Raw genomic sequence first — 11,405 nt, forward strand, 5'->3', positions numbered from 1 at the left:
AAATGGATTAATTCCAAGTGATGCTTAAATTCAGAAAGTCCATGTGGCTCAGCTGCCAATTTAATGTTAGGCTTCCGGAGTCTGCCAAAATGCCCTCCCCAACTTTGTTCACTAAAGGGGGAAATGTTTCCAGAACTTTAGGTTTCCTATCCCAGAGTGTATTTCTCTCTTTACAAGTCAATTTCATTCTGCACTGATGAAAAAAAAAAACCTTTATTTGTTTGCATGCAGCACTGAAACCTCCCCTGTTTTTGCACTGGGGATTCTGCTGTTTGCCTCCTCTCTCATCCCCCTTTCAAGTCAATAACAGCAGGGAACTAAACCTCATGCAGCTTTTTTTAAACTCCCCCATCATTTAATTTTTTTTATTCAGTGATCCAAGACTTAGTGATAGTTTAATATCATTAGACTCATGCCACTTGCCAAAAAATAAAAAAAATAAAATTTAAAACTACAAGGGGAAAAGTAATCAATGTAGCTTGTACACCGATGAAGGAGGGAGGATGGCGAAAGATGCAGAGTGGTGGAACAACCTTGATGTGGGCAGGGGAGTGACCTTTGAAGGGTGGCAAAGGGGCGGGGGGAATCTGAGGGAATCTGTACACTTTTGAATTACCTTTGGCTTGGAAGTGAAACAAGGAGAAAATTGGCACAAAAGCAGTCTTGGAAAACCTGGGGAAACACCAACCAGAAAGTGAACTGAGCGCTGAAGGGAGGGAAATCAATGCAGAATGAAAAAGAAAACCCGACGGACATGCACAGTGAAAGTGAGGTAAAACACCTGTGCATAATGGGCCTGAAATAATGTACCTTCCCTTCTACTCTTTGCTTCATGAACTTTTGCAGATATTTGAATCAAATAAATAAATAAACTAAACAGACAAATAAATAAGAGCTGTCTTCTTGTTTGTAGTTAACTGATTTATTTTTTTTTGGAACTCACAGTGCAATGCTGATTGTGCCTGCATTTATATTTTTCAGGTTGTAACCTACTTGGCAGGTTGTGGACTTCAGAGCTGCCTAATGCTCTTGGCAAAAGGATATCCTGACATTGGTTGGAATCCAATAGAGGGGGAACGTTACCTATCATTCTTAAGATTTGCTGTTTTTGTTAATGGTAAGTATAAATTATTGGTTTGATTATATATTTGGAGAAAATTAGATAAAGAAATTGAATGTTAGCTAAGAACAGATCATGAGACTCTGCCTAGGGCAGCAAATGTCAGGATCAAGCGACAAAAATGTGACTCCAATTATTTGTAATAATAAATTTCTAGCCATCACATGTGTATTGAAAAGCTTAAATATGTTTGGTAAATTTGCAGATCAGTGAAGGAATGAAAAATACTTTCATTTGTTGGAGAGTAAGCTTTTGTATCTTGTAGAGAATCCACATTTGTATCAGAAGAAAATATTTGTATCTGATATATGAAAAGATAAAGCTGACTAATTCATTGTGTGTGTAGGAATTCGATTATGGTCCCGGTCACACGGGCAGAAAAATGCGCGGGGGGGGACGTGGCTGTTAGCCCCAAGGCTAAAAACCACGCGGTTGCTCAAGCAGACCTACCGATGGAGGTCCCATGGAGGTCCCGTGGTAGGGGGGAGGTGCCGATCACTCCACAGTCCTGCGGCGCGGCAAAGAAGTGGGGTGCTGGGCAAACAGGTTGGTTTTTTTAAAAAAAATCAAATGTGCGCATGCTCCCTTGGGTGCTTGTGCGCATCCGTGGAGACTTTGGAAAATACCCCTTTTCCGAGGGGACATGGGTGGGCGCCGGAACTACCACCGGAAACGCAATCAGACGCCCACCCTTGCCCCCCGGTTTCAGGAAACTAGTAACTCCGAGGTACTAGTTTTTTACCGCACATCTTCCGCGGGAAGCCTCGGGTTCGCCACGGGAGCTCGATGCTTCCCAGATGTGGCAGTGAGATCACACCCGGAAAATCCATCTATCTTCCGTCCCTCTAGAGTGCCTAATGCTCTGTGTGACCGCAGCCTTTATATCCTCCCTGGGAAAGCTAATTCCTGGGGTTGTAGAATCTATATGGAAGACAGCAAAAATTTTCCTGATATCAAGCACCATTGAATACACCTGAGTAGGATTCTGAATAGACATGATGAGAATTGTTCTTAAAATCACCCCTCTGCCCTTTAAATTGTGGAGCTAGTGCTTCCAGAAGATGGGGAACATATGATTTTGCTTCCTTCATCCACCCCCATACCCCCCCCCCAACTTGCATAGTTATTAGTCCATTCAGGTCCCCAGTAAACTTTAAGGGTTTAGAAGGGACTAGTTGGATTTTGTTACTCAATTTTTGTTCAGTTGGGGTTGTTGTTTTTTTGTTTTGGTTTTTTTTGCTTCTAGGTGAAAGTGTTGAGGAGAATGCCAGCGTTGTTGTCAAGCTTCTTATTCGACGCCCAGAATGTTTTGGCCCAGCCCTTAGAGGAGAAGGAGGAAATGGTTTGTTGGCTGCTATGCAAGGAGCAATTAAGATCTCTGAGAATCCAGCTCTTGATCTTCCCTCTCAGGGATTTAAAAGGGAACTGTAAGTGAATGTAAGCAACATCTTCCATCATTTTGGAAGATGCTGTTTAAATTACTGATGATTATCAGTGTACTGCCAATTATATACAATATTACACTGTAATAAAATGCTTTTGCTTCTGTAATGCTGAGATCTAAAACTGAACTAGAAATAGTCAAAGTAATCAGACAAAATCAGGAAAACTGTTTGTTGTTGTTTTTTGGCTTAACTGGTTGTCAAATCACTTTTCTCTAAAATGGTGAGCTTATATCTTTGTGAAACTGCAGTGCATGCTGTTGTGGTGCACTTTGTTACATATTTTTGGCTTAACTGGTTGGTGGAGTGGTGAAGTGTGTGGACTCGAATCTGGGAGAACCGGGTTTCATTCCGCACTCCTCCACTTGCAACTGCTGGATGACCTTGGGCAAGCCATAGTTCTGTCAGAGCTGTTCTTGAAAGAACAGTTTCTGGCAGAGCTCTCTCAGCCCCACCTACCTCATAGGGTGTTTGTTGTGGGGAGGGGAAGGGAAGGGAAAGGAGTTTGTAAGCTGCTCTGAGACTCCAAGTGAAGGGCGGGGTATAAACCCAGTCTCCTCCTCCTCCTCCCTTTTCTCTAAAATGGTGAGCTTATATCTTTGTGTAACTGCAGTGCATGCTGTTGTGGTGCACTTTGTTACAGATTGGTCATTGTTAGTGATGAACTAATTTGTCTGTAAGATTGTCAGGTCTAAATGGTGTTTGTTGACAGTAATGAGAGTACATTAGTGTCATATGTCAGGCTCTCTTTTTTTGTTCACTGAGATAATAATTTACTAAGCAGAAATTGAAACCCTTTGTGTATAGATATTTAAACCTAATACATTTGCAAGTTATGCAAAATAAATTTAACCGTATGATCCTATGATCTGCTGCTAGAAAGTCACAGATCAGGTTTAAATAACCTGATCTATAACAACACTAGGTGAGCAGGGGTGTTTAACCCTTTCCCCCACCTATTGCTTCTCCCTTCCAAATTGCTTCCACTCTCTTTCTACCACTGCATTCTTCCAGGTAAGACTTTTCTTTACTCCTGACATGCTTTTTAAACCACGTAGGAGAGAAAAGCTGCTGTGGGGGGAGCAGATATGCATGCACCCTCACTTGCATATATAGCACTTCTTTATTCTAAAAATAACCTTCCCTAAGTGGTTTCTCTCTCTCTTTTCCAAAGGACAATGGTTTTTAAAAGCACATTAGCATGCACTATTAGTTAAAACAAAAAGAGTAAGAGTCCCATAGCACGTTAAGGACTAACAAAATTTATGGTAGGGTATGAGCCTTCGTGAGTCCCTGCTCACTTCTTCAGATACAGCTAGAACATGAGTCTATCTCAGGGCTGCCAAGCAGGGGATCCGCACGTCTTCACAGGATCCCTGCCGTGGGGGACAGCGATATGCATTGCACCGCCGTCGCCAGGATGTGACGCTATGCGTCGCTCTGGCAACGAGTGCATGCAGATATGCATGCACCCTCACTTGCATATATAGCACTTCTTTATTCTAAAAATAACCTTCCCTAAGTGGTTTCTCTCTCTCTTTTCCAAAGGACAATGGTTTTTAAAAACACATTAGCATGCACTATTAGTTAAAACAAAAAGAGTAAGAGTCCCATAGCACGTTAAGGACTAACAAAATTTATGGTAGGGTATGAGCCTTCGTGAGTCCCTGCTCACTTCTTCAGATACAGCTAGAACATGAGTCTATCTGTCCTATATATTGGAAAGTGGAGTGGTTTCAGTTGCCAAATGACACTAGCAGGCAAATGACAACAGAAGGTATGACTGGATTAGGTGTGACATGCAGAGAGGTAGTGGGGTGGAGAAATCAGTTAGATTGAGGAAGGTTGTTCATTGCCTATTTTTGCTATTGTGTATTCCAGTGGCTAAGCAGAGCACCCGGCAACAAGGAGGGCCAATTTTAGTGGTAACTCTATATAAAGAAAAGGAATCAGTTCTAGTTCAACATTGTGCCTTTAATTTGATCTTGCCATGGGATTCATGCTTATAGGTTATTGTGAAATACACAGTTTGACAGGTAGCAACCCAACCAGCCTCATTAATCCTTGCATTGCTGAAGCCTAGGGATTTATTTTTACTATGCTGTTTAATTTCCATGCCACTTTGAAATGTTTTGAATGATTTCCACTTGTGTCTGGTTGATTACTTTTCAGCAATCTTGAGGAAGATGCAGAAGAGGAAGAGATTGTACACATGGGCAATGCAATTATGTCTTTCTACTCCGCTCTTATAGATTTGCTGGGGCGATGTGCACCAGAAATGCATGTAAGTGGCTTTCTTCCTTGTACAGAAACATGAGATGAATGCAGGATTCATTTCAGTTATATGGGGAATCTCTGAGTTCTTGGGGGGATTGTGACCTCTGCTTTTTCTTATCCTGTCTGCTGTTATGTCCAGTTCCTGCTCACTGAGTGGGACTATACTGGTCATGTCAACACTTTCCTGTGATCTGTGTTGAAGGGCTAGAAACTTTGTAATGGACCGTTTAGAGGTGCTTTTCCTTGACTATTGTGTTGAGAATATTTTCCCAACTCATGGACGTGCATGAGGATTTTTGTATCAATGGATCTCAGCTATGACAGCTTCCGTTTTCTCTTTCCTGTTTCCGTGGCTGGTTGTAACCCGTTTGGGTGTATTTGCAGGAACAGGCTACTTACAGCTATCAGCTGCTGACTCCCAGATGATGAAGAATTAGCTTTAAGTGGGCCTCTGGTCTCCTGCTGGGGAAATTTTGCTCTGTAGTCAGAAAAGGTTTCTAGAGAGTGGGGAAACAGGAGTGACTCCCAGCTGTGTCAGGTTCTTTTCATCGCCCATCCTAGAAACCTTGCTGCCTCCAGACTTGGTGAGAGCTGATTTACCTTGTCTTCTACTCCAGGTTGTTGGCTTGGGCTGCCGAGAAACAGAGATAAATGAGCTTTTTCTCCTCTCCCATTTGCAGTGGGAAGCTCAGAAGCACTGTATCCCTCCTCACCCAGCTTGGAGAAAATGAGTTTTTCTCTCCTTCCTTTGCAATGCAGTGTTAAAAAGTTTTCTTCTTCTTTTCCCATCCAGTATGGAGGAGACAGAGGGCAAAGGAGCTCTTTTGCCTCTTTTTTGCAGCTTTACAGCTATTTTGCTGAGGGGGCAGGATCAAAACTGACTCTGAGTTGATCTCTTGATCAGCTGTGAGTTGGCTGTTGGGTTCACTGAAAAAGCTGTGGCCTCCCTGTTTTATAGATCATTTTGTTCTAACATAAATCAGGATACAATCATTTGGATTTTGAATAGACGAGTATGCATGCCAAATTAAGCTTTGGATATCTGCTGTATGTGTATACTTTTGATGAAGTAGTTTATGTTTGTGCAGTAAAAAGAAACATTGGCAAAAATATGATTTTTGTTTTGCAACAAATCTCTGCTATGGCAGCCCCTTTTCTATTTTCTTCAGTGACCAATCAGTATTTCTTCCAGTGCAGTTTTGGATGTTACAACCAAAAGATGACCAAGGAGAAGCACCTTGTTTTCCTACTTGCTATGAAAGGTGCATGTTAGGATTCATGAAATGGTGAAGTTGTATGGGCTTCAGATATATGGCTTTAACACAGCTCGCCATTTTTGCTGGTAGTATTCCAAAACCTTTTTTCAGTTAACATAAATATTAATCCCATGGAACTTTCCTTTGAGAGGTTATATTTAAAATAAGGGGTCATAAATTTGAAGTGATTTCCAATTAGAAAAAAAACCCCAGAAAAATAGACAAAGACTATTTTGACCGCTTTCACCTCTACTAATTGAGTATTTATTCTATAAAAATATAAACCTGTTTCCACAGCTCATCCAAACTGGAAAGGGTGAAGCCATTAGAATCCGGTCAATCCTGCGCTCCCTGGTGCCAACAGAAGATTTAGTTGGAATTATAAGCATACCACTAAAACTGCCAACAGGAAACAAAGGTAACTGTATCAGTTTGCCAAGCTGAAGGCATTTAAAAATATTGTCACTAAAATCTCATCTGTATTTCAGATAAAACATTTGTGTAAAGTACCTATGGCTAAAATTCTTATTAAAATCTTCCTCCTGAGTTAATTTCTCCTTCCCAAGCTCTGGTTTCTGTGCCTTGGCTGCAGAGGTGAGGCAAATGTTCATTAGAGACAGGGCTTTCTTGGTAGTGGTACATGGTTTCTGGAATGCCCTCCTACTTAAGGTTCATTTGACACCAACCTTGCTGTCATTTACAGTGCAGACTTAAACAGAACCACATATGTCTAAGCCCACTGACACCAATGGATTTAGAAGGATGTAAATCAATTTAGGATTGTACCATAAGACACTGATCCAAAGCATTTTAAATGTAAGGTTGTCCTTTAGTTTTAGGTATTTTCCTGGTGTGGCTTTTACTGGCCTGGCCTGCTGTTTTATACTCCTTTTGAAAATTGTTTTAGTAGTGTTTTATGGTGCTTAATATTGTTTTATGTTATCCTGCACTGTTTTTATGCCCCCTAGGAGGGTCTATTGCTAATTTTTATTGCTTTTTTGTATTGATGACTTTGTTGTTTTATTATTTTATTGTTTTATGTTGTCAGCCACTTCAAGCAGGTCTCTGGAGAGGTGATTTACACATTTTCTAAATAAATAAATGAACTAAATACATAATAAAGTAAGCAGTTATGTTTATTTATGTTTATCCAATAAACTATGTCTATCCAGCCTTTCCTTGTGGCTCAAGGCAGCTTACAAATCAAAAGTATACAAAGTAACATAAAGCTCCAAATAACCCCCACGCGCCACCCCCTCAATTATTGCTGCTGGTTCGTGATTTCTTGATCTTGAACTGCACATTTCACTTGTAAGTATAGAGGTATGGGAACTTAACTGGGCAGAACGAGAGGATTCTGTTCCATAGTTTTCTGCAGTAGTTGAAAAATCAGGTTACTGAGGTTGATAGTGAGTTGAAAACCAACCGGAAGGAAAGAGTTAAACAACCTCCCTGTAGCAAATTTTGTTTTGTTCTGTTTTTCAGTTAGTTGACTTTAAAAAAGAACAGAACTCTGTAATGTGTAATTTGCTCCTGAGTAGCCATAGCAATGTAAAGGCCAGCTCTGACTTCTGGCAAGCTTGCAGTGTTAATTGCAGTATGTATGTGGATGTTCAGCCAACACAGCTGACACCAACTAAAGAATGCTTGAAGCAGCCTTGGTTTAGTTTTAGTTAAAAAGCTAATCTGGGAGTTAACCCTGGGATAGAAGGTAATGCAAATAAACAGGACAATAGATTGGGGAAAATGAGACAATTTCATTAAGAGTCAGCTGTTAGGTTTTAATGTTATTACTGCAAGTAATACCCTTTTCCAGTAATCCCTGGAGCATAACCCAAGGATGATGTGCTGTTCTTGGAACTTTGTTATACTTACATTATCAATTATACTAATGCCATCAGTTATACAGCAAACATATTCTGCCTCTTCATCAGCCAGACTGCTGATTCAGTGAGTCTTGCTGAGCTCCTGAAATCACATGTTTAGGCTGATTCCATTTAAGCAAGGTTATTCCTGTTTGTCAGCTGTATCTATACCAGGCCAAATTCAAACTTCTTCACACTAATCACACTGGACTTCTTTAGGGACACTGGATTAACAACTCCTTCTCCCCTCCAACCTCAGATCTGCAGGACATATTCTGTATAGTACTTTGAAAAGTCAAATTGCTGTTTCTCCAGATTTGAAAGAGCTATCTGTACTTTTAATTCCCAATGGCTGGAAATTCAGTCCTGGGGCTACGACTCCATTTTCCTGGGTTGTGAAGGAAGGTAAAGAACTTGAACTTCTCCTTCTGTTCAGCCTCAGCCCTATGGGGGTGGGGGTTTTTTGGAAATGGCAGAATTCCTGAGCCACAAGGTGGCTCCAGGTGGAAGAAGCATGAAGTTGTGAATTTCAGCCATTTAAGTAAGCAGCCCTATAAAGCTGGAAGAGGGAGAGTAAATAAGGAGTTTGCTATTCATTTCAAGTTTTTCCTATCGTTTTTAGAAGCACAGGATAGAGATTCATAGGGGGATGTGAGCAGGTTGTTGTCTCCCTTCTCCAGAAAAGCACTTGTAGGCTCTCCATAGCCTCTCAAGGTACTGGGTCAGGACATGCATACTTGCAAAACCATGATCCTGTGATAATGCTGCTAGAATTTGCCCCACAGGAGGCAAGGAGGGGAGGTGAACAGGTTATTCTCCACCCCAGGAGCACAGATCATTAATGTCTACTTGGGTAGGAAAAGCTGAGGGTTGGGGATCTTTGAAGGCCCAGATCTTCATCCTCAACTTTTGTGAGTTTATGAGGAAACTTGCTTCTGGTGTTCTTGTTGGGGGATGATGGAGGTAAGCAGTATTCTCATGACCTGTCCCTTCAGACCATTCTAGTAGTACTGTAGACAGTTTTGCTTAGGCTTGAATGGAGGCAGACTTCCATTCCAGGTACTTCCATTCAACCTGTTACTGACCAGTCTGTCAATCTGTTGGGGCGGGTCTGGGTCCCTCCCTTTCAGCGGTGTCTGGGGAAAATAGTGTTTTCTGCACAGCTGGAGGTTCTACCCAGAATGAAGAAACCTCCCTCCTCTTTGTTTCTGACTCTTTCATGATGTTTTCATTATGTGCAAGGGAACTGAGCAGTTTAATTAGGGAGCATGATCCTGTTGTATTGTAAAGGTTTTACACTGTGGCTGTGATATTCATTAGGGTCCTTGGATTTTTGTTGAATTTGACACAGTTTACATCCAGACCAAGCACTCTTTTTGTTTAAAGAAGTCTTTCAGTAATAATCTGCTAATGCTTAATTTATGTAGTATAAGATATACTTTGCCTTAGAATAATTGGATTCCTTTTCAGATGGAACAGTTACTGAGCCTGACATGTCTGCAAGTTTCTGCCCTGACCATAAGGCACCCATGGTGCTATTTCTAGATCGTGTCTATGGTATAAAGGACCAAAGCTTCCTTCTCCATCTCCTGGAGGTTGGATTTTTACCAGATTTGAGAGCATGTGCCTCATTGGATACAGTGAGTATTTTTACTAGATTATTCTACATCATTAGTCGGGGTGGTCTACAAATAAAGGTACCTTAGTTGATACAAATGGAAACTCAGGGCAAAATGGCATATTTTATTCTGTCTGAAACAGAACTGGGTAAGCTGTATTCACCTTAAGCAATAGATTTTGGTCAAATAAAAGACCTGAGAGAGTCAGTGTAGTATAGTGACTAAGAAACTATGAATCAGAAAATAACTCTCTCAGCTTCAGACCCCATCTACAGACTTTAATATCTTGCTGTTATATGCTGGGTTGGTGAATGGGAAAATAACTGCTATTCATAATATGACTGTGGTTGAGCATACTGACCTGACTGGATGAACTGGGAAGGGTGGAATTCTTTCAGCTGTTCACCAGGGTTTTTAGTGAAGCTTCAGGGAAAGCTTGATTGGGAAGGGTAAGAATTGTATTGTCCATCATGATCTCTCGTGAATGGGAAAATAACTGCTATTCATAATATGACTGTGGTTGAGCATACTGACCTGACTGGATGAACTGGGAAGGGTGGAATTCTTTCAGCTGTTCACCAGGGTTTTTAGTGAAGCTTCAGGGAAAGCTTGATTGGGAAGGGTAAGAATTGTATTGTCCATCATGATCTCTCTTTTTTTTTGAGTAATTTTTATTTGTTTTATCCATCACTTTTACATTCCATATTATTTAGCATCGTACAATTTTTCCTCCCCTTCCCTTCCCTCCCTCCTCCCTTCCCTATCTTCGTGTAGTCCTTAGTCTTTTCTCTCTAGCCACGGGCACAAAGTCAAGATCTTCCACCAAATGTCTTCCCTTCCCTCTTTGGATATCCACTCCAGATAGGTCCTCCACCTTTTCCAAATTTCTGCGGATTTCCCTCCCCTGGGTGCCTCCTTGCGCAGGACTGCCGCGATGTCTCTGTATAAAACCAAACAGATAGCTGTGCCAGATTTCCACTGTCCACTTACTTTTATCCTTCCAGCCCCAAGCTATAGCTGCTTTCCCCGCCAATATCATGGTCTTAACTAGGGCTTGGTCTTCCTTATCCACACTTGAGTTTCCCATTGTGCTTGTCAGCATTAAGTTGAAATCTATATTTAAATTTATTTTAGCTACCTTCCTTATGGCTTTAGTAATTTCTTACCAGAATATCCTTACTTCACTACACTCCCACCACATGTGTGCATACCAACCTTTAGATTGCCTACAGTGCCAGCAAAGTGAACTTGATCCTGGGAACATGTTAGCCAGTTGAGCTGGTGCCTTATACCATTTTGTGAGAAATTTATATTCCAATTCTTTGAATCTAAATACCTTAATTTTTTCTATTCCTTTCATAATTCTACCTGCCATCCTCTCTGATATCCTTCCTTCTCTACTCCACACTTTTTGTAAATATTCTATCATTTTATCTGTATTTAATATCATCTTTTTATACATTTTCCCTACTAGACCTTGTTTCTTCTCAACCATTTCTTTATATATTTCTTCCATTGGTTCGTCTATCCATATTTCTTCTTTTTCATTGATCTCCTTTATAGCCTTATAGAGACCTGCTATTTTTAACCAGTATTGTTTACCTATCTCATCTGTTACTTCTTGGAGTGACTTGAGGATTTTCCCTCTAAACAAATCCTCCACTCTATGATATCCTTCGGACCTTAAGATTTCCCACCATTTGATTTCTTGCTCCTTTTCTATGATAGTTTCCAATGGCGCCCATCTAGAGGGTCTCCTTAGCCAGTATGGTTGCCACTTCCTCCAGACTTCTAATATTGATCTTCTAGGGCCTATTGTTAATTTT

General features: G+C 40.9%; 1 protein-coding gene across 1 annotated transcript in view; it reads left to right on the forward strand.

Moving 5' to 3' along the window:
* Positions 1-11,405, forward strand: part of RYR3 (ryanodine receptor 3) — a 366,192-nt gene that overhangs the window by 132,018 nt on the left and 222,769 nt on the right. Inside the window, exons 31-35 of the mRNA XM_015409322.1 lie at positions 982-1,117; positions 2,367-2,547; positions 4,735-4,846; positions 6,393-6,513; positions 9,431-9,600. Of these exons, the coding sequence (XP_015264808.1) occupies positions 982-1,117; positions 2,367-2,547; positions 4,735-4,846; positions 6,393-6,513; positions 9,431-9,600 (720 nt within the window). The remainder of the gene's footprint in view (positions 1-981; positions 1,118-2,366; positions 2,548-4,734; positions 4,847-6,392; positions 6,514-9,430; positions 9,601-11,405) is intronic.

Source organism: Gekko japonicus, unplaced genomic scaffold (genome assembly GCF_001447785.1).
Source record: "Gekko japonicus isolate JY-2015 unplaced genomic scaffold, Gekko_japonicus_V1.1 scaffold613, whole genome shotgun sequence".
Taxonomy (NCBI): domain Eukaryota; kingdom Metazoa; phylum Chordata; class Lepidosauria; order Squamata; family Gekkonidae; genus Gekko; species Gekko japonicus.